The sequence below is a fragment of the Lutjanus erythropterus genome, chromosome 9, assembly GCF_056507025.1.
Source record: "Lutjanus erythropterus isolate fLutEry1 chromosome 9, fLutEry1.hap2, whole genome shotgun sequence".
In the NCBI taxonomy this organism is placed as follows: domain Eukaryota; kingdom Metazoa; phylum Chordata; class Actinopteri; order Lutjaniformes; family Lutjanidae; genus Lutjanus; species Lutjanus erythropterus.
Window position 1 is genome coordinate 8,915,001 of NC_139325.1, and position 23,538 is coordinate 8,938,538.

Sequence of the window (23,538 nt, forward strand, 5' to 3'; positions counted from 1 at the left end):
CGATTAAATTGAGAGAGAGTCACTGCTGTTCCCGGAATCTTTAAAGGGACACCCATCACTGTGCGCATGTGCCTTTATTTGGCTGCCGCTATCATGGCGGCGCTATGGGGAATAAATATTTTCTCATTTAAATCACCTTTTATCCTGCTGACTGGACTGTAAGCATCAAAGTTCATGTGCTGCATTAGCTATTACTTATTTGGCTCCATTGAAATGCTCACAGTGCTTGTATTTATACTGACTACGGTTGGCATTGCATGATTACTGTATGTTCAGCTGTGTGTTTAAGACAGAGTGGGAATAAGGCAGGTTATTAAAAAGTAATGCACAATTATTAACGACACATCTGGAAATTATTATTTTTTTATTTTGTTATATTATTATAAGTTTTGTTTTGTTTTTTTTAAAACCAAATCTGCTGCTTACTGAATCAGGGAGGAGAAGGGAGAAGAATAGAGATTGAGAAGGAGGGGGTACTCTCTCCATACTCCATTCTTCAAGACCTTCAGGCACATTGAGGTGCTCCAACTCTAAAGCCAAACAGTTTAGTGTAAGCTGTACCTGCCCTGAAGACAAGCAACCCCTTTCTCCACCCCTGCCCCCTTCCTTTTCCTCTTATTTCCCCTGCTATTCCTTTCCTTCCCTATCCTCTGATATATTTTCCTTTTCTACCTCTCCTTTCTTTTTCTTTCATTTTCTATTAATTCTTTTGCTCTTCCTTTCCCTTCCCTGTTCTACTCTATTTTTCTTTCATTTCCTATGAATTCTTTTGCTGTTCTGTTTCTCTCCTCTTCTCTCTTTTTTGTTTCCTTTCCTTCCCTCTCACCTTTTTTCTTTAATTTCCTATAAATTAATTTGCTATTATTTTCTCCTTTCCTTTCATTTTGTTTTCTTTTGCTTTGTTCCCTTTCCTTTCTTTCCTTCCTCTCCTCTTTTTTCCTTTCCTCATGTCTTCTTTCAATTTCTTTCCCTCCTCTCACCTCTTTTTCTTTCATTTCATTAATTCTTTTGCTGTTCCTTTCCTCTTCTTCCCTGTCCTTCCTCGTCTTTTGTCTTTCATTTCCTATTAATTATTTTGCTATTCCTTTTCTCTCCTCTTCTTTCGTCTCCTTCCCTTTCTTTTAATTTCCTTTCCTTCCCTCTTCTTATCTCCTTTACTCTCTCATCTTCTCTTTTCTCTCCTCTAATATTTGTACTCACCCACACCACTCTCTACTGATTCAGTAAAACTTCTTTATGAATCATCCTTCCTTCCTTCCTTTCCCTCCTCAGCCCTTCAGCGTCATACAACAATGCCCCCAACTTTCTTTGTAATGGAGAATGTTTAATTCAACTTCTCGTGTAAATGTGTGTGTACCGCCATAACTATGTATAATGCGTATGTCCCGAGAACTATTTGAAGTTGTAAACAAGAGAAAGCTGAATTTGTAATGCATGTGCTCCAGGACTTAATCATGTCTTGGAGGTAGAGTGCACATATATACACACACACATGTACTTCTTGTGTTTGGCTTTGGTCAGGGGACAGAACAGCCCTGTCGCTTCACTACTCACTGTTTGAATTACTCGAAATTTCCCATTTGAATTCAATTGGGAAGGACTTGTTTGATCTTTTGCATGTAAGTTAGGGCTGACTCCCCGAGCAGCGAGGAGCTGTGTGAGGGAACATAATAGGGAACCTGGAGCCAGTAATGTTCACCTGTATGGATATTACCATGGCCCCTGGGGGTCAAGGTGGCAGGTGGCATATTCTCTGGACAGATCCACTCTTTCTCTGTCGGGAATAAACATGCGGATTGGGGTGATCTCTTCAAAGAGGAAGAAAGGGAACTTGAGAGTCAATCAGTCAGTGGGGTCACAACAAATCCCTTCCCTCATAACCACACTCGGCAGACTAGGATCAGTGAGAGGCAGTAAATAAAGACAAACAATAAAATAGTAGGCATGATGCTTGAATAAAGCCCCTGACTTTAGATAAACCTCTGTGCCCCCCTTTAGGTATTGGATTTTAATATTCTTTTGAACTCTACTCTCTTCTCTGGTGGAGTTATAAATTTCATGATGCATTAGAATAGCATCTACTGTATGTGATTTTATATTTCAGGAGACTCTGCAGCCAATCTCACCCCCTGATTCAGAAACTGAGCTCTGCTCACATCTAAATTAAAGGAGGAATGTTGGATATTGTAAATAGATCATGGTATGCACCAGGGTTTTCAACTTTTGCTCAAAAATTATAAGTCTCACAGACTTACTCTGCCAAAACATGAAATGGCCCTTGGTTATATTTTGGCAAAAAACTCAAACTCTATGTAAGACTTTAAAGGGACAGTTCACCCCAAAATCATACATAGTCTTCCTCTGGCCATCTAGATAGTTTTGGTGTGAATCAGAGTCACCAAACACATCACAAATCTTCACAAGTGCTGTGATCACATTAGTAATCTGTAAATTGTCAGGGATGAAAATGACAACATGCCTTGCCTGTTAAATTTAAAGAGGCAGTTCACCCCAAAATCAAAAATACATCCACTGGCTTGTCATGCTTTTTTATCAATCTAGATTGTTTCAGTAGAGATGTTTGTCTTCTCTACAATGTAATATCACTAAGTGGCATGTGGCTTGCAGTGCTCAAATTCATTTGGAAATTCAACATCAATGTCTCTTTCTAGAAATCATGACGTCATTTCTCAAGATAATCTACAGACCTTGTTGTGGTCAGTAGATACTACTGTGGAAAAAAGTAGTTTAAAGTAGGAAGTAACAATTCAAATACAATTTTTTAAGGTACTTTACTGCAAAATATTTTTGAGTTTTGAGCCCAAGTCAAAGTCTTAATTTTTGAAGTAAACTAAAAAAAAGTCTTGTCTATAATCTTTAAATTTTATAAATTGTATTTTTAAAAAATTGGTCACACTGAATTGTCATGAACTGTGAACTTTGGGTGTCTGAAAATTAAATGGTTTTGAATCACTTCAAGTATTTTTAAATACACTTTTGGGCTTTCTAAAACTCAAAGATTCAAGATTTTCTTAAGAAGAAAAATAATAATAATAATAATAATAATAATAATTATTATTATTATTATTATTATTACATAAAATTATTTCAACAAAAGATGAGTAGTTAGTAAAACTTTTTCAAAACTTGAGTTTGAGTTGGGCCCAAATTTTAAAATCTATTGGAGTAAGTTGGCTTTTGATTTAGAAATTTTTCAACTTTTTAGTTTTTTCAGTGTCCCAGACGGTATATAAGTAAAGACTCTGCAAGTCCCTTTCAAGAACATGCCTGAGTCTTGTCTCCATGCTGCATTCAGTAAAGATACTTGGTTCATCACAGAGTCTGTAACTCTTTGGAGACCTAGGAACTCTCACTAATTAGAAGAATTTATTTTACAGTGTACAAAATTGTGATTACAATAACGCAGTGCATCAGCTGAAACAAAAAAAAGGAGAAGAGACACATGAAATGAATCATATATATAACTTTACTGAAGGTATCTGTGATTTACATACCACCTGATCATCTCCATATTGCTGCAGCGTTCAATAGTTTGATCCTTGGGTGCACTTCAGAGAAATGGGGTCTTACTAAATCCACCGTAAAAGACCAACAATATTTACACCAAGTTAAGTAAATAAGATAAAGATGGTGAACTTGCCCCTCACTAAATGCATTAGACGTGAACTCTCTTATCAGAGTCTCAGCACACGGACTGTTAAAAGATGGGTTTCCCGAGCTGGAAATGGTCTTTGTTACCCAATTAGTTTGCTGACGACCCCGTGGTATAATATTCCTGCTTTGACAGCCTCATACACATCCATCTAATGAGGCGTTGCTGGACCACCGGGGAGCGAATGGACACTGTCCAGACCTTCATCTCCTCCAGCACCTATCTGCTTTCTTATCTTCAATGCTAACCTTTTTTTTTTTTTGTCAGAAGACTTGAATTTTTCTGCTTGGTTGTTCATCCGTCCGGAGTCATTCTGACAGGGCTTTGTCTTCGGTAGGCCCCGAGCCAACTAGGCTGAGGATCAGAGGGCTAAGGCCAGGACAGGGGACAGCAAGGACTTATCAAGGTCTACCAGCAGGGGTTTGCCTCCCTGTAGGGTGGCTGTCCTTCTTTCTCTGAAGGAGGTGAAGCAAGCAAAGCCTCAGTGGTTCTCCACTTCTCTCGCCAATGGGACCAAGAGGGAGGAAAACTGCTGAATGTCCAAGAGTGGCAACGCTTAAAGCCTGTGTAAAGGAAAATGGGAGTTTTTCTTCTTTACACATTAAACATGTTAGACTGTTGAACTGTTCACATTTTCTGTATTCAGGAATTTTTGGGCGGACTTGAAACATGGCTCGGTGATGTGCCAGAGCTGTGGTCTGTATCACGACCCCACAGACAAACGGCACCGCCTCCCCCCTCTCCTCACCCTCCCTAATGGTCAGTTATGAACGTAACATGACTCTCTCAGTCTAAAACAGTCCAGCAGTTCACCTCAGCTCACTTCAGTTCCAGTTGATACGTGAGAACAAAAATTCCACCCTGTCACCGTCCTCTGGCTCTGGTGGCTCAAACATGTCTGGACAATGAAGCTGCTAGATTGAGTGTCCATGTTTCAGGTCGTAGTGGTGTTTGACACTGAGACAAGAGGGTGGACATGACCCCAGCATTTCAGAGCAGAAAAACCTAATTTTGTATACTTCCAATTTGTCTGGGTGGTTAACAGCACATGTTTCTGTGGTGTGACAAAACCCAGAAACACATTTATCGTTGCTTTTCACAATCTTTAAGAGGATCTTTGCTGTAAATAATAAATGATTTTGGGAGATTTTTTTTAAAGTCTCATTTCCTCGCGTTCTAACTCAACTTTCAAACTCCAAACTTTAAATCTGAAAACTTGTCTGTCTCAAACTGTCTAAAAGAGATGATAAAGACAGCAGCTTTGTGTTTCTACAATCACAGTTGCCATCACTAAACCCCCTCTGAACTCACTTTGTGCTAGAATACCAAGAGGGCTATCAGGGGCTAACAAATGGAAACAATCGAGGATTATCTCCAGCACTTTTCAAGAAAGTTGTTTCAACATATCACGAGTGCAGCCATGACAGTGACAGATGGCAAAGCAGCTGGCACCACTCAACTTTGTTTCACTTTTCTTTCTTTTTTGCCTCTTCTTCTACTTCTTCTTCTTCCTCCTTTTGCGCCTTTGCTGCAACAGAGGTCTGTTGTGTATTGAAGTGTTGGATAATCATTCATTTGGGAAGACATATTGCGTACTGTAAAACAAGGCGGTATGTGTGAAGCCAGGGAGTTCTGAGCTCGACTATTGTTGCCTGTCAGACTAACGCTCTGTAAAAACTGAAACTAGCTTTGCTTATTTGTTTGTGAGGTATATCACAGCTAAAGAAGCATCTCCCGAAATCTGCTACGAGCAAGCAGTCGTTCACATTCATAAAACTTCTGAGATAAGTGTGTAAGTGATAGTGTGTGACTCGTTTAAGCGTTATCCCAAATGGAACAGTTGTTCATGAATGTTAATGTTCATATCAAGCTGTTTGTGTATGTTTACGATGTACAGAAAACATAAGCGTGCAGATACTGCATCTCTTCAGTGTGACAGTTTGCCATCCAGACTGTCGCTCCCTGATGGGCCACTGACAGCAAACACCTAGAGAGTTGTGAGAGGGTGGGGGACAGGGACACCAGGCTCACCCTCAAACCCTGCGGATGTGAGGAGAAGACTGGCCCCTCAGGACCCGGAGCCTCACTGGGGCTTTCAGCCATCACCGGTCCTGCTCTGCTGCTGCTCAGCACACATGCTGTAGGACAACAGCTGCCTGTCTGTCTATTACAGCAGAATGGACACATCTTCAGTGTCTGTGAGGATGCAGTCATGTCATCACAGAGACAAAAGCAATGTTTCCTACTTTAAACTTATCTAGATCTATATGCCACAATAAAACTAGAATAAATACATTACTGACTGCATATTTGTAAATGATTTCAAGTGAATAATAGAACTGGTGACATCAGATGCTTTGGAGGTTTTCCAACATAATGTAGCTGCAACCAGACCTGCACAGCTTTGCAGCACAAGAAATTACTTTATGGCAAAAATAGGAAAAGGGTAGTAGTGGAAAAAGTATCAGATCCTATACTTACTGTAAGCAACAGTGCCAATAAAAAATGTAAAATACACCACTGCAAGCACATTCAAGAAAATACTTTGAAATGATATGTCTGCAAGCTAGCAATTGCTTTACAGTGGATGTAGATGAAGCTGCATCAGAGTGGATGTTCTGGTTTGATTAAGTCTAGTAAAGGTATTTAGAAAAAGTAGTTTAAACTATTATGTAAAAAAAACCATAAAAAAGTGTAACAATGTAAATGTGATACACAATTCTAACAAAATATAATACAAACAAGTCACAAGCTAAAGTCAGCTGAGTTAATCACAAAAAACCTTCCTGAAACACACCTGATATCTAAACCTGTCCTAAACAAAACAGTCACATCTGGGCTCTTCAACATCAAAAGTGCAAGAAATGATACATTTTCATTGTAAAGAAATCTGGATTTTGTATGATCTGACTGCAACTACAACAGTAAATAATAATTCATCTATAGACTATTTGACCAACTTGTCCACTGGTCTAAAAATGGGCGTGTTGTCTTACGCATCAGCTTTGATGTGTACATACAATCCTAACAAGTTCAGCTTACACATTTTTATGACCAGCTTTAGTACTGGTTTAAACAATGAGCTTTTTTTTTTTACTAGAGCGAAATCTCATATTCATACACTTATTTATGAACACACGATAATTAATTTCCTTTTACGACTTAAAATTGCTTGTAGTTTCAGTAGTAATATTTTAAAAATGCTAAGAAAATATAATTTATCTACTATGCAAATAAGAATGTAGTTGAACTACCAGCAAGCAACTACAACATGTACTTAAACTACTACTTTATTGGCCCAACTGACACTGAGTAAAAAATATATACTAATATCAGCTAAATATACTTATACAATCAAAATAAAAGTACTTGTTCTGCAGTAAAAATTTCCTTTTGCCTGTTTTATTATTGTATATGATAATTTAAGATTATTAATACTGATGCGTCACAGCTGGTTGAAGTGGAACTAGTTTTACTTTTACTTTCCATACATAATTATGTTGTATTTTAAAAGTTCATCATTTGTTTTACTGAAAATCTTTATCTCAAAAGAAACCAGCAGTCTGATAAATGTAGAAAAGTAAAAAGCACAATATTTCCCTCAGAAATGTAGAAGATTAGAAGTATGAAAAGACATAAAGGTGCTTTTACTGAAATTGGATGAAAACAAAAGTGGCAGATGATTGAGAGACAGGAAGAATACTGACAAAAAAAACACTGTGTAATTTGTTTATCTGTTTTGAGGAGATGAAGCGAAAAGCTTTGATCCTTGTGATATGAGCGACAGGATTTATAAGAAATATGGTCTTAATTTTGAGAAAATACTGCCACTATCATCCCCAACCATGGTTTAAGTTTCATTACTGTTTGCTGTAATTATAACAAGAAAATGATGTATTCATAGATGCAAATGTACGCTTAGTATGCCAAAATTGTTTTTTTTTAAAATCAGCAGCAAAACATCTACACTGAAAATGCGCTGAATTGTCTATTTGTGTTTTGATCTCGTCACTGTATCCTTGGCATGTTTGAGGAAACCATGCAGCCATTACAGTGAGCACAAAGCAAATCAGTGAGTCCTGCTCTGCTTATCAGGGGACCTGCCATATCAGTTTGGGTAGTTGTGTTGTGATGTAAGGACAGCAAAATGTCAGGTTCACTTGTAGATCAAGTCAACCATGCATTATCTCTCAAACAGTGGAGCTCGGCTGTGGCCATAATAGCTCTGACTAGCTGACTGACTGAGTGCTTCACGGCTAATACATGGGGCTGTGGGCAGCAATGAGTTCCAGCCATGCTCGCAGAAACTTTGAGAGTGCAGGCTTGGGGAATAAATGTTAAAAAGCAATAAAAAAATAAAAAAAAACAATTGTTGTGGGTTTCTTTTGCCACAGCCTGCAATCTATTCTCCATCTGACTCATAAACAGACATCAATGTCATGTTGATCTGTGTCAAAAAGCTCAGATTAAAAGGCTACTTCAATAGAATCTGCTTGGATGTTTCCCCCTTTTAATGTACGGACATGAAAACCATCGATAATGCCATCGATAAATATATGGATGACACTGAGCGCGGGAAAGCAGGCCAGATAATTACCATTTTACCCATCTGAAGAGACCCCAGCCCTGATATTGGTTTAAACCCAAGAAATAATTGATGCATGCAATCACAAATTGGTTCTCCGCCTAAAATTTGGGCCCATTATTTCATTAGATGAAGCCACATTCTTTGTGCCAAAATTATTTGTGTGTCCAACACAGAAATTCAAATCCTGTTAGTCCTGATAATGTCTGGCGTTTTCAAACCATATCCGAGACAGTGTGACTTACAGATAGAAAGTGCGGGCCACCTTTAAATGCACACATAAATCAAAATGTTTGGACTTGAAATTGTTGATTTTTCTTTACTTTAATGGTTTGTTTGTTTATGTGTATGTGGATGGATATTCCAGGCTGTGTATGTGTATGTTTGTGTGTGTCATTTAGCAGCTATGCTACAGAGAGGTCCTATCCTGGGGTGCCTTCTTGCATATGTAATTGGATGTTACTGTAAATAATTGCCTGGGCATGTGCCAGTGTGATGATGGTGATGATTTGTGTGTGTGTCGGCTCATGTGTGACTGTATGTGTGTGTGTGTATATCATTCTGTATGTCTGTGTGAGTCTGTATGTATGTGTGTGTGTGTGTGTGTGTGTGTGTGTGTGTGTGTGTGTGTGTGTGTGTGTGTGTGTGTGTGTGTGTGTGTGAGCGCATCTGCCCCATCCGTACTCCACTCTCAAGTCCCACTGATTCTCCTTTCCAGCCATGTTGAATCCTCTTTTCCTTATCAGGCGAGCCCAGGCCTGCATCAGGCTCTCCTTGCTATGACAGAGGCTACAACAATAGGCCTGCGATACCGCTGCTTAGCGCTGCGTTTCGGAGGGGAAACCTGCCACGGGCGCAGATTAACTACAACACACACACACACAAAATAGATTGCAGCCTCCAAAACAAAACATTTTTCAGAATGCCTCCTCTTGATTAATGAAGCAATGACAAGAAGAAAAATATAATTTCTGAAACAGAAAAATCCGCCACCACTTGTTAAAGTTTAGGGGTAGCTAACAATAAACATATTGGAGGGAGAGGGTGGGCAAAAGGGGTGAGATAAATGGCTTGAGTGATGGGCTGAATAATTTCTGGAGCATTTTTTGGTTGCACAGGCCCATATTCCTACCCTTGTACTAAATTACACAATAATCACACTCCATCGGTTGACAGCCTCTGCCTCTCTCTCTGTCCCAGGTGAAAATTAGGACAGTATCTTGACATTTTCGCTCTTCTGTAGTCTACAAGCTAAAGCTCTCTGTTCGCAGCTAAAAGCGGTCTGCGCGCGCACGCCGAGGCGCTCGCACATGCCCTCCCACACATGCACAGACGCTACAGTGTGACACACATTTACGTGCATGCACACTCAAATACACAGCGTGCACATGTGCAAGCACACAGACATTTTGCAGCTATGTTTTAATGCACAATTTAGTATAAATATGATTTATTTACCCTTTTTGCAATGTGGGACTCAAAAATAGAGGAATAAATAAAGGGTTCATTTTGTATCTCAAACAATTCCAAATGAGACAGTTAGACAAACACATAATAAGGGTTGCCTTCTGAGTACAAACACACTTAATATTCCACATAGCCTCATATATAACACTGTATTATTATAGTTATGATGATGATAATTCAAAGGTAATACTGTATCATTATATTCAATTAGCCTATAGTGCATATTGCCTTTTATTATGTCCTTATAACCAAATCATCGCCTTTGTATCAGGACCTTTGTATGAAAAAGAGATTACAATAGTAGATCTTTTTATCATAAACCAGTGCTCACAGCAAATTTATCTAATATACAACAAGTGCATTAAGATAGAAGACAAGATAATAAAAATGCCTGATAGATCCTAATCTGGAATTAAGCAAATCATATGCATTACAATTACCATGTAATTTGCACTAAAAGGCCCTCAAAACACATAAAGACCAGAATTCTATTGAATCCAGACTCATTACAGTGCACCTTGACTAAGCCTCAGTAATTAGCATTGGTAAGGCATTGTACAAGAGGCGGCAACACCCTCATCAACACACATTTACAACAGAGCTCTAAATCTGCTGCTCATTAATAGCTTGCCTCCCAATCAATTATTAACACCTACAATGGGAGCCAGGCTCACCGGGGCCAGGCCTCTTACTCCAGGCAAACCGTGGGCCGCACTCTCCTCCCGGTTCTGTCCAGCATAGGTAATTACCGCTTTTAAAGACACCTGCTACTCAATAGCTTCGACCCAGACTGTTAATTTAGCCCCTCGATTGCAGACATTTATGTCTGAGTGTCACTATTAATTTGCGTTAATTTGGAGAGTGCGAGGAAGCCGGGCGAAGGCGTTGTCGGCAGCCGGCTGAATGTGCTCGTCGCTCACCTGCGCCGGGGCTGCGGCTGTAATTGGAGTCTAATGGTCTGATTGATCAGTGAGAGAAGTGAGGGATGAGACGGTGCTCTGGCAGCTCCATCAGTCAGACAGAGAGGAGAGAGGAGAGGAGATGAGGAGGAAGAGGAACAGAGCAGAGAAAGTGGGCTGACAACAGCAGTACAACGCCAGTTCTCGTGTGTTTTATTCTTTCTACATTTTTCTCTCTCTCTGATTTTTTTGGCTTGCTGTCTGTTGCTTGCTTTGAGTCCCTCACTCTCCTGCCTTCTTCACCTTCGTTTCACTTGCTACAAAGTGGTCTGACCTGGGCCAGTTAGCAATCAGTTCAGGCTCTAGCCTTTTAATCAATACTCAAGAGAAATATAAATGCAGCACTTGTTTTTGCTTCCATTTTTCACGAGTTCAAGTAAAAAATCTAAGACTCTGAGCAGACAAAAGCTTTATTTCTCTCAGTTTTTTTTAATTCATGTCCATTCATCTGACAGGCATAGCATATAGAGACACTGATTAAACAAATGTATTGTTGCACAGGTGTGCCCTGGACTGGTCACAATAAAAGGCCGCTCTAAAAACTGCAGTTTTATCTTGAAAAAAGACATTTATTAGGCCCTGAACTATGGCTATTTCACATAGGGCTACAGATACCATTTTTTCACAGGAGGGAAAAGTTATGACCCATCCTATTCTGTTTCTGATTGGCTAGTTCTTGCTGCCTCATGAGGAGTGATTGGTTGGTGTTAGGGTAAGAATTTCAGGGTAAGCCAATCAGAGGCATGGGTAGGAGGGACGGGTCATGAGTTTATCCTCCTGAAAAAAAATGTAAAACTGGTTATATACAGTTTGTCTTTTTTTAAATGTCGGTTTTATCTTGAAAAAAAAAAAATATATTAGGCACTTAACAATTGCTATTTCACAGGGACCTAACCAACCCTACCAAAAAAGTAAGCACTAGCCAATCAGAAGCAGAACTATGGCTATTTGACATAGGGCTATAGATAACAATTTTTTTCCCCAGGAGAGCAAAGTGATGACCCACACCACATGTTTCTGATTAGCTTAGCCTCATATTCTTACATTAACCAATCAATCCTCAAGCCTAAACCCAAGCAACCCAACCAATGAATGCAAGAGGTACTAGCCAGTCAGAGAAAGAGAAGGGTGGGTCATGACTTTGCCCCCCTTGGGAAAAAATGGTATCTGTAGCCTTATGTGAAATAACCATAATTAAGTGCCTAATGAATGTCTTTTTCAAGATAAAAGTGCACATTTATTAGGCACTGAACGATGGCTTTTTCACATTTCTCCCAAGGGGGGCAAAGTCATGACCCACCCTACTCTGCTCCTGGTTGATTTTTTCAGGATACACCTGTTAGGTGGATGGATTATCTTGACAAAGGAGTTGTGCAACAAAATTTGAGAGAAATAAACCTTTACTGTGCACAGAACAAGCCTTAGATCTTTTGCTTCAATTCATGGAAAATTGGAGCAAAAGCAAAAGTGTTATGTTTATTTATTTATTTTTTTGAAGTTGAAAGTCTTGTGTTTGTCCAGTTCAGGCAAAGTTCTCTACCTTAGCTCTGTCCTGTACTGTTATCTGCCTTAAAAAATGTTACATGCGGAAACAAGTTCTGTATTTAGTCTATGTGTGATCTAAGAACGATAACGAATGTATAAAGATAACACAGTACGGCCAGGGATATGAGCTGTCCAATACAGAGCAATGTGATTGTGTTAACAGGTCTGCAACAGCAATAACTATAACTCCAGTCCCTCATGCCAAGCTGAGCCCCTGGGGTCTACAGACCTGCCACGGCCGACCCATCAGCTGTGAAATCTGCTTTCCTCTTTGATAAACGGTCGAGATGTGACCCTATCTCTGTCTTGCAGATGCCCAGATTTCCTGTCATGCTTTTTCCCCTCTGTTTTTCCCTGCTTCCTCTCCCTCAGCCGTGCACTCCCTCTCTTTTCATTCTTTCTTTTTCAAGCTTTACACCTCTCTTTCCAGGCCTGCCTGGACAACCGCATGTAACGCTCCACTCGCCGTTCTTTTCTCAGCATCATCCATCACTGTGGTCAGCTACTGAGGCCTGTCGTCCACCAGCAGCCAGCCCACATCAGCTCCCACGCTGCAGCACGTATAGCTAGGCCAGCTCCAGCTTCTGCTCCCATTTGCTACCTCTAGGGACCAGTAACCCTCCCCTCCTCCTATCCTTACCCACCTCTCCATCAGAATCCACCCGACTACTCCCCAGACACCAGCTAGACCTTACATACACTCCTCCTTAAACGTCTCTACGTGTGCCAAAGTGCTGCTCCTGTCCGGTTTAATGCAAAATCTGCTTAAAATTCACTGTATTTTCATTATTTACTGTAAGCCACTTTAAGGAGTCATTACACTTTAGTCCCTCTCTGGGCGTGATGCCAAGGATTGAGAAACGGAGCTATGCACCGTCTCGACCGGCTCGACAAAAATAGCTTGACCTCTAAAAAGTCATATCTGAAATGACGTGTCTGGATGAAGGGATAATATATGTTTGATTTCAGAGGGGGCATATCAATATCTCACCAGCGGGTCATGTGTTTCGAGCATGAGAGAGGTGTCACTCCTGCCATCTACCTGGCTGCCTTCGGGTAATTCATTCACCTCCATGGTTTCAAAAAATCTGAGAGGGTAAAGGGAGATTTAATAGTCTGTGGAGGTCACACTTCATAAGAATGACTGAGAGTGCCTCCTAGCTGAGGTAGAGACCCATGAAGCAATGAGCCTTTATTTCTGCCTCAAACGCTTTCTACCGCCTCCTGACCCCGCTCTGCAGCACTGGCCGCCCTGACATGCATCAAAACTAGCCAGACTTTTTTTTTCTCCCTCTTCTTCGTTCTCTCCTTTCTTGCATTCACATTTGTTATTTCAACTTTTCCCTCTTCAGGTGAGGCATCGGGGTTTGTTCCTGTCTTGATGTGTCAGTGTTTGAAGATTTGCACAACTCCCTCGCCTCCCACTGAAACAACTGAGATAAATGCAGCACCATATTAGGGATGTTGCCAACGGCTGCATGTTTAACTAGGCAGCAGCTCAATAACTAGAAGTTTGGTTAAACAAAAAAAACAGAAATAAATAAAACTATGCTTCTGCAAATGAGATGATTCCCTCGTGGTGTGCAAAAATAAGAGTTTTTCGCAAAAAACAAGCTAAAAAAGTTACACTGAACCCTAAAAGGAGGCTCAATAAAACAAAACATGCCAGTTGGGTTGACCTAGCCTTTAATGAGAGATAGTGAGAAGCTGCTAACAGCCAGTACCCTATTTGAGAGATGAAACGTAGCAGAGGAGGAGGGCAAGCAGCAAAGCATTGAAAGGGCCCCCAGGAGAATAGACACACATGAGATCCTTAAAGGCAATATGCCAAAGCTTCTTCCACTGCTTTTAATTGCGAGGGAGGTTTGGCATATTCTCTAACCCCTCCTCGCCGCCTATTACAGGTGATGACCAGCACCTGCTTGCTGAAGAAAAAAAGAGGAGGAGGATCTGGAAAGTAGCGATGAATTCCTCAGAGGGCACTTAGTTAAAGAACTTATCACTCTTGCCAAGAGCAACAATCAGTTTATGCATCTTGTTCTAGAAGGTAGTGGCGATGAATTTGTAAAGTTTGCATCTGCAAAAACCACCCAAGCAATCCGAAAAGATGTTTTATATGACATCACTTAGAGAGTCTGAGGGTCATTTGAGGGACAGTTGAAGGTTGCTTTTGGATGCCTTTCAGGGAAATTCATGCAGAGATAGCGGGAGAAATATATGGAGTGTGTTACTTTGGAAGGCAACTTGAGGTGTTGCTCTGTCAAATCACTTTTCCGCCCAAGGATAACTGGCTTTACCCTGAGAGAAGCCATATTTCATGGCTATAATACGGCCTGAGTTATTTAAAGCCACTGATGACTTCAAAACCACGAGGGGAGCTTAGAAAACAGTCAAAACTGCTCAGAAAATGATTTAATAAAGTTATGCGTTTAAGGAATCTGGGAAAACGAGGGGGGTGGGAGGGCCAAAAAATCCTCACGGACTTCTCCTTATGTTCCTTAACAGGATGAATGTGAGCTTGGTTACAATTTTAATAGGAATTTCTTAATTAATCCAAATGCAGAATGGAATATCAAACCCGTGGAGGACTTGTCACTCCACCAGAGCAGCAGGTCAACACGCGCCTCTGCTGGGATCTTTGAAACAAGAGATATGAGGCTGCTGTGCGCAGGGTAACATCAAAAATAATGGATTGTGACTTCATTCAATTGAAGCCTGGACGGAGCTCAAAATCCACCAATTAAAGTGTTTTGTCATAAAATATGCAGATTAAATGGTTAAAATGGATGCACTTCAAAGGCTTTTGTTGGGGGCCAGTTGGATCCCACAAGAGTCACCTCAATAGGTTTGAATGTCATGGGAATCGCCATTAATATGGTCGTTAGATGTACGTCTCTCTGATAATCATGTTTCCATAGCTGTTAAAGGCAAAGTTTGACCAGTGATTTCACTGCAGGTTTTAATGATCCCTTTAGTCCAGACAACAAACACTTTATAAAAAGACATGCTTTGTAAAGCGTTATAAGTTGTAATTAATGGCTTACTAATGAATCAGTTACTGATATGTCATATATCTGACATGTATTTGGCTGGTTTGTTTCCCTTCTACTCAGTTGGTGATTTGCTACTTTTTAGTAGGGGGATAGCCCAATGGGAACACCCACCTGCCCTCATACCACCAACCAATACACACTCATACAAACATCAATAGTGAAAGTATATCTGTAGTCATGTCTCCCCTAAAATATTTTGTTACAGAGGTGGCTTTGTCTTAGGGTAAATTTTCAGCAGCACAGGCACAACTGAGTCATCATAGAAATATTATAGGAATACACAAACAGCAGTGCGTCTGTACTCCTCTCACTCTTCTACAACTACATATTGCTAATTGTCACTTTGATCATGAAGGTGACATGAATATATAGGGTATAATATAGTATAGAGTTGAGTATTTATAGTATATGGTATAAGGAATATTACAGATCCAAGATGAAACTTCAGCACCACGGACAGCACCATGAATTTATCAATACAGCAGTTAGGCTGCTGATGTTTCAGAGCCGTGGTCGGGGCCATAGATACAAACCTTGGTCAGAATGAGCCAGATAGTTCAGATTAACATATTCAACTAAATACCCCTCTGCCTATGCACTCTCAGAGAGCGGATGGCAGGTTAGCAAGGGGGATGCATTTTGGTCATTTTGCATGCCCCCTTAAATTGCCTACTGCTTCCACTGTTGCATGACTTACTTTGTCTTTTAGTCACTATGTGTAACCAAACACTGAACAGTTTGACCACTAACCCTCTGAAAAAATGCTTCAGAGTATCCATTAATTCATTTATTGATTAAAATTAATTTCAGCAATCATGTAAAGTATAACTCCTTATACATCTTCCAAATGAGGCCAACTAACTTTGGTGTGTTTACTGTTCCTCAGTACAGAAACTGCAAAAACTGGATGCAAACCCTATCCCAGCTTAAATTTTTCAAGTTTGATGCTGATGTTGATGTTGATGCTCTTTTTACTGTCAGTTTTGTACAGCCTGTACAAAATGTGTCCACAATGCTTTCAGTCAGAACTAAGAAACTGGATCATACTCAACCAGTTTTAGCTTCCTTACACTGTTTATTTTATGACTGACTTTTAAAGTTTTACTTAATTTACTGTAACACAGTGAATTAAAGGTTTAATTCAACTAAAACAGAGTTAATGATAGCTGGAGCAGTGTAAAGATGAGTCAAGATGTTTTGGGTGAGTTTTATCTAGTTTGAATGAAGTGTTTTTTACAATGAAGAAATGACTGTTTCTGTAAATGGTGGCTTTGACTAGAGCATGAAACAGCTGTTTTAGGTTAAACATAATCACATACTAATTATAATCATAACAAAAAGGTCCATCTCTGTTCGGATCCTTTTCTGTTACAACACTTAGAATAACAATCTAAACATATCAGTGGCAAAACAAGCACTTTTAGTGGAGGTACAATGACCCAAGCATTACATCTCAGCCTGTTTTGTTGCTCAATACTGGACCAATTTCAAAAACTGTTGTCCCCATTAGTAGACACAAAACACTGGAAAATAGGGTCTGATAGGGTCCAGCGGAAGTTACTCTTTCAGGCCTCAAAGTCTAAAATGATGTGCCAGATAAGATTTGTTTAGCTGAGTCTGGGTCCTCCTACTGTAAACAACTTCTCAAATCTCCCCTGTTTTTAATTGCTTCAGCTAACCACTGTGTTTTAAGCCTGTCTTTTGCATTTTGTTTCACAATTATGGTTAATGTTAAAAACTGGTACCAAAATATTACAAATTATACACTACTCATCACTAAAACAAGGACTTACCAGTGCAGTGGTCTCGGTGTTCATCTCGATCTTCCCCTCAAAGGGTCCCCATGTCGTCCCAACGGGGAGCTGCTGCCGGCTGTGGATCCGACGCTCGCCATCTTTAAGGAACGCGTCCAGCTCTCCTATGAAAACACACCAGAACCCAAAGCAGTCAGCCACGGTGCTCTATATAGCACACAGGTTCCACATCAAATCACACTGACATTCACTCATTGTCCTTTCCCATCAAGCCTACATGTGTGATCACACTATTGCCTGAAAGCCATGCTGCAGTAGGCAGTGAAGGTTAAAGCCAAGCAGTTTCAAAATGGATAAGCAAATCAAGCAAGCATCCATCTGATGGTGTTTCTCAGACACATGGCGCGCTAACCTTACTTGAAAGGTGTCTTGTGTTGAGATAATCTCTGTGAGACAGTGCAGGCTCGCTGGCTGGCGAGAGCAGCTAGTGGCAGGCCTATTTCTGTTGTTCCAGGAAGGCTGGGCCCTTGTTAGTGCTGTGCAGAGCTCCAGTTAATTAACAGTGAAACCGGATAGCACTGTTAGAACTACCGGTGCTCACCTCCCTGACACCCCCCGCTATCTTATCTCTTAGATTCAGTGTACTTTTTCGGGATGGTGATTAATCAAATAGTTATGATAAACCCCATGGCAGGCGGTGACATAGTTTACTGAAGAGGATGTTTCCCCGCGTGTGTGTATGTGTGTGTATGCGTGTGTGTTGAGGGAAAGTATGCAGCTCTCAACTGTACATTTCCGAGCAGTTGCCTTGACAACCCTAAGAAGTCTTATTACTGGAAGTGTGATGATTCAGACATCTGTATCTACAAGTTCTATCTGACTCTATAAACTTTCTGAGCACAAGAAGTTCCACAAACTTAAACAAAGGACATTTTTATCAGGACTGAGTCATCTGAGGCTGTCTTTATATGTAAGAGTTTGATCACTGAACTGATCTTTGGGAGGTCAGGGATCTGGTTCAGCCACAGAACATCAGCATTGCTCTCCGGCACTTCAACTGAAGGACTGAAATTTTTGCAGGAAAACAGCCTGCCACCAGTTGAACGTGCTGATGTTTTTGATAAATGGTGATCTCAGTTTGCAACTACAGATCGTGAACATGAGCGTCTTTCACTCCTGTAAACAGTCACATCACCGACTGATTAAAAAAATGTGTGATGCAGACTTGCAGCAGAGAGAGAGAGGAAAAAAGAGGGATAATATGTAGAGAAGTATAAACGTTATATAAAAACTTTCTTTGGTGAAGAATGTTACTCTCTATCCTCGCTTGTATCTTCATCTTCTTGTAGTTCTAATGCATTGTGGTGCATTTTATTTGAACTGGGAAGTTGGAATTTCCAAGTTTGCAGAAAGTTCAACAGTATGTTGATGTTTAAGTTTACAGCCTGCTGTAAAAAGTACTGAGAGAATTGTAGATTCTGCCATTGATTTCTATTGTTGAAACTGGAAGTTCATTTAAATTCAATTTGCAATTTCTTATTGAAACTGTGACACCCCAATTTAGCATTGTGTGCTATCCGAAGTGCCATTGGTGTGTATTGTTTAACTATTTATTTATTAGCAGTTTATTTGGCAATAAGGTTGCAGGTTGCACAAAAATTGTGAATACCATGCATGATGCTGTTATATAGAATACAGTGTCCCTGGTAGGATGAGTTTCAATTTAAAATAAAAAAGAAATGAAAAACGTGAAGTAGTTCATTTTTGGGATGTGAATTTAGTTCAAAATTCTATATTATAAACTTTGAATGTGAACTAGCTCACTTTTAACTATGTGAACTGAACTTTGACCTAGTGATTATGAAATATAAACTTGCACAACACTGTTGCCACCTACATGTTACCCAGCTGGCAAATAATTACAATACATTATTATTCAAACAAACTCTACACGAGTTGTTAACACTGTGTCTTTTAACCTATTTGTTCACACATGTGAGCTATAATAAGCATTCAGGGCATTTGGCCCATGCTGAATGGGCTGAAGTGATCACTGAACTTTCTGATGTGTATGTGCTATAATGACCTATTCAGCCCTGTTCTACTGTGTAAATATCAGCCGTGTATCTGCAGCGCGCCATTGTGTCCGTCTGTTGTGCTGGTATGGAAATGTGTGCTTATGTGCTCCTTTGCATGCATAAACATTATTGAAACATCAGACTAGTGTTATTACCCTCTACAAATGACACCTTGCTGGTCATATACTCATCAGTGGGTGGTCACCCTGGTAACAATAAAAGCCTAAATGTCACCCATGATAGGAAAAAACAGTCACTTATTTTTACCAAATCTTTGTTAAAGGTAGATAGAAAATCTCTGCAACACAAAAGCATGGTCCAAACATTAAAGTGGTAGTGTCTTTTAGAGGAAGTACACTCAACAAAAAGATGAACACAACACTTTTGTTGCTGCTCCAGTTTTTCACGAGTTAAAATACAAAAATTTAAGGCTTCTTCGTTGCACACAAAAGGTTTATTTTGCTCAAATTTTGAGCACAAATATCTTAAAATTCTTCTTCTGTGCCAAGATAATCCATCCACCTTACCTTGACACAAAGCTACAGATAACATTTTTTTTTCCCAGGAAGGCAAAAGCTATGACCCATTGTACTCTGCCTCATTGCCTTTGTTAATGTGTTAGTTAGGTAGGCATGATGAGTGACTGGTTAGAGACTCTAAACCCAATGCAGATTAGGGCGGGCCATGACTTTGTCCCCCTGGGTAAAAATGTGGTATTTGTAGCCCTAAGTGAAATAGCAAAATAGCCATAGTAAGTGTGTAATATTTTTTTAAAGATACTGTAAAGCAACATTAAATGTATCACACCACAGAGACGTGTTATTAATCAAATTTGAAATTTGAATGATTAAAAACATCACTTTGAAACACTGGGGTGTGTGTCCACTCTGCTGTCTAAGTGTCAAACACCACTGAAAATGAGCTGAAACATGGACACTCTGTCAAAAGCTTTATTGGACCTGTCCAGATATGTTTCAGCCACCAGAGCCAGAGGACGGTGACAGAGTGTGTCAGTTCATGGGGCTTATATAGCTTATATGGTGGACCATGACTCTGGCACGTCATGGAGCAATGTTTCAGGTCCGTCCAAAAAATCCTGAACACAGAAATTACGGTTACAGTCTACCAGTCAAATGCCACAATTCAGTACTACATGGTTCTCAGCCTTTTTGTATGTTTTCAGCAACTTGTTCTAACATGTGTTCTGTGTTCAGAAGAAAAACTTTAATCTGTTTTGGCCCAAAATGTCTCTTTTAAGAGTAAACCTTGCAGACTGCTATCCTATGTGATATAGCCATAGTTCAGTGTCTAATAGATGTCTTTTTTTCATGATCAAACTGCACATTTTAGAGTGGCCTTTTATTGTGACCAGTCCAAGAAACACCTGTGCAATAATCCTGCTGTTTGACACGTGTGGCATCTCTATATGCCACACCTGTCAGGTGGATGGACTATCTTGGCAATGGAGAGGTGCTCACTAACAGATCCTAATACATTTGTGAAGAAATTTTGAGAGAAATAAACCTTTTGTCTGCACAGAAGAAGTTAGATTTTGAAAAAGGGAAGCGTGTTTATATATTTCTGTTGAATATGCATGCACGGTTTTGGACCAGTCCTAAAAATGAGATAATGGCCAGTGTTATCTCCTTCTTTCTTTCACTCTGCCTCCCCTCCTGTGCTCCTGCTGCTGCATGCTGTCTTCCTGGTGCTGCAGTGGAAGGTGGGTAAGCTCATTACAGAGAAATAATTAAACATTGGTGCACAGCTGGTCGTCATCACTGAGAGCAACAGCCACCGCTTGATGCATTCTGTTTGTCCTCAGATAAGACCCACGGCCTTTAACCGCTTGGATGCAAGTTCCTGTTTAGCCCCGCTTGACAAACAGCTCAAGCCGTCCCCAGCCAGCGATTCTGATTCCTTTCCTCTACCCTTTTCTGTTTTTTAGGGGTGGCATGCTCGGAGTAAAAAGGGGGTAATGGGTAGTGTAGGTGCAAGAAGGAGGGGGTGGGGAGGAGGGGGGCTGGGGGGTACGATTCAATTTGTGCGGTTTGTGGTCCACCATGTTTAGGTGCCAGTTGTGTGCATCTCACACCAAATGTTGCCTGAGGACCTTGGCTCACAGATGGCTTGTCACATCTGTTGCAGATACTAGTGGAAGATCTCCACAAAAACACCCATGGATGAATAATGAGTTCCCTTCATGCACTGTCTGTATGTTCTCTATGAGCATTTACAGGTTTAGTCACACTACAAAAACCTACTGACAGATGTGTTCTGTTATCAACTGATCAAATGACATTTTTTGTAATTACGGCTGCAAAAACTTGATATCACAGTGATAATTCAATTCTTACAAGCCCTGAAATCCCAGTTCTATGACTACACCTAAAACACATCACAAATACACTTTGCAAATACAGACGTCGCAGTGTTTAACCTGTCAAACTGCACACGACAGACTGGACCGAGAGGAGAGCTCATGATGGGCTATTAGGAGATTTAACAAACCCGGCGCCTGTGTTCTGTCCTCAACGTTCCTCATCATCCAAGTCCCAAATGCCGCACACTTGGCAAAACAGAGCTCGCGATGTGGCTCAAGAGCTGTACCCCCTCCTCCGAATCCCAACCACCCCCTCTCCGCCACCTTCACCCTCTACACCCCCTCAACCACCACCACCACCACCTACTCCCCACCCCCCCTCCACTCCCACCCACCCCTCCCTCGATAAGATCATCATCTGTCGCTAGACTCTAGGGTCTGTTCCTGCACTCCACAGATACTTGGCAGACCAATGAATGTCCCTTTGTGTGGAGAGATCCTCCTCAGATAGCACCCAAGATGCTCCACGCTGGCATCTGTTTGTTTTTTTTTGTTTTTTTAATGTGTGTATGTGTGTCCTGTCTTTCTTTTCTGTTATGGTGCGGAGGAATAGGGAACCTCATCTCTCCCTTAAATGGCATACAACTGAATACTAATGAGTTTCTCAGTGGCAGGGTGCCAGTCTGGTATGATTTAGAGAATAAATGGGTGTGGACTATTGACAGACAGAGACCCTAAAAGAGTTGATCTACTACTCTACTTTTAAATAATCTTATCAGATAGAATGAAACACTTTTCAATAAAACCTGGATCCTGTTTTGCTATGTTTCTGTGTCTACGTGACAAATGGGGGAACACTTTTTTTCAAGTGCGCCGTCAAAGTAACTCAACTAAAAGTGTGTTTTTGCCACAGACAGGCTCATATTGTTATTCTTCATGTCTGACAACATTATGGAAAGGATAACTACAGAGATATATCTTTTTTGATGACTGGGATCCTTTTTTTTTAACCTGAAACAGCTGCTATATCACTCTGTTCAAAGTGACCAGAGTCCATTGACAAAAACAGTAATTTTACTTCTCAGGTCTCCTGCTCAGTGGTAAAATTACTGCTTTTGTCAGTCACGTCTGGTCACTTTGAGCAATGCAATATAGCAGCTCACCCTCCCCTTCAAAGTCAAAAAGAGAAATACAGAGAGTGCGAAACTTGACAAAAATCTGAAAGGCCCAATTTGGATCTGGTGTTAATTTGTCCCTTCTGGACTACTGTACAAACATAGCTGTTGAATATGACGGCCTCATTCCAAGGTAACAAAAACACAATTTTTTTTTATTTTCAAGTGATTATTCACTAATGAAAACATACATATTATTTTCCATTTCTGCCATACTTAATATTACACACTGGACCTTTAAGTTCTTTTTTGTACGTATTTTTAAAGGTAAAAAACAATACTCTTTTTATCAAAATGCTTTAATGTCCCAACCGGTTTGATTTAAGACTGAAATATTCTTTCCCTTAATTCTTTGAAATGCAATGATAGATTCACATTTCACTGTGAATGTTTCTATTAATGCACCTGAAGTGTAAGCCTGAATTTTCTTAATATAATTTCTGGCCCGGAGTAAGGGCTGGTCAGAGATGACAAATGACATCATCAACTTGCTACTGCAGATTAACATTTGTTAAAGCAATGGATCTGCTCGGGCTATTTTCAACATGAATTTGACTTCTCTAACTAGTTCAAAGAACCAACTTCAAGGTAAAGAAATTGCCCGCGGCATGAAAAAAAAAAAACACAGACACACACACAAAAAAAGCCCACCCTGATTACTGCCCGAGCTTATGGTTCACCTTTTTCCAGTTATCTTGAGCCCATTAACAGCAAGGGCGGATGTTATGGGTAAACAAAGAATGACACGAGTAGAGACAAGTGGGAAAATATGCTTGAGCTTCATACGGCAGATGATCCCCCCTTGATATCAAGCAGTACCTTTGAATCAAAGCAAATAAATGACTGTTCAAAGTTCAATAACCTGTGTGTGGCAATTCACAGATGTCTCACTGAATCCCAGTCATCTCCGCTGACAGGCTGTGTTATAG

At 40.3% G+C, this 23,538-nt stretch overlaps 1 protein-coding gene across 2 annotated transcripts in view; it reads right to left on the minus strand.

Annotated features, from left to right (window-relative positions):
* zfpm2a (zinc finger protein, FOG family member 2a) overlaps nt 1-23,538 on the minus strand; it is a 169,951-nt gene that overhangs the window by 69,990 nt on the left and 76,423 nt on the right. For both annotated transcript variants that reach the window (XM_084726043.1, XM_084726042.1), the window contains exon 4: nt 17,076-17,200. In XM_084726043.1, the coding sequence (XP_084582169.1) occupies nt 17,076-17,200 (125 nt within the window). The remainder of the gene's footprint in view (nt 1-17,075; nt 17,201-23,538) is intronic.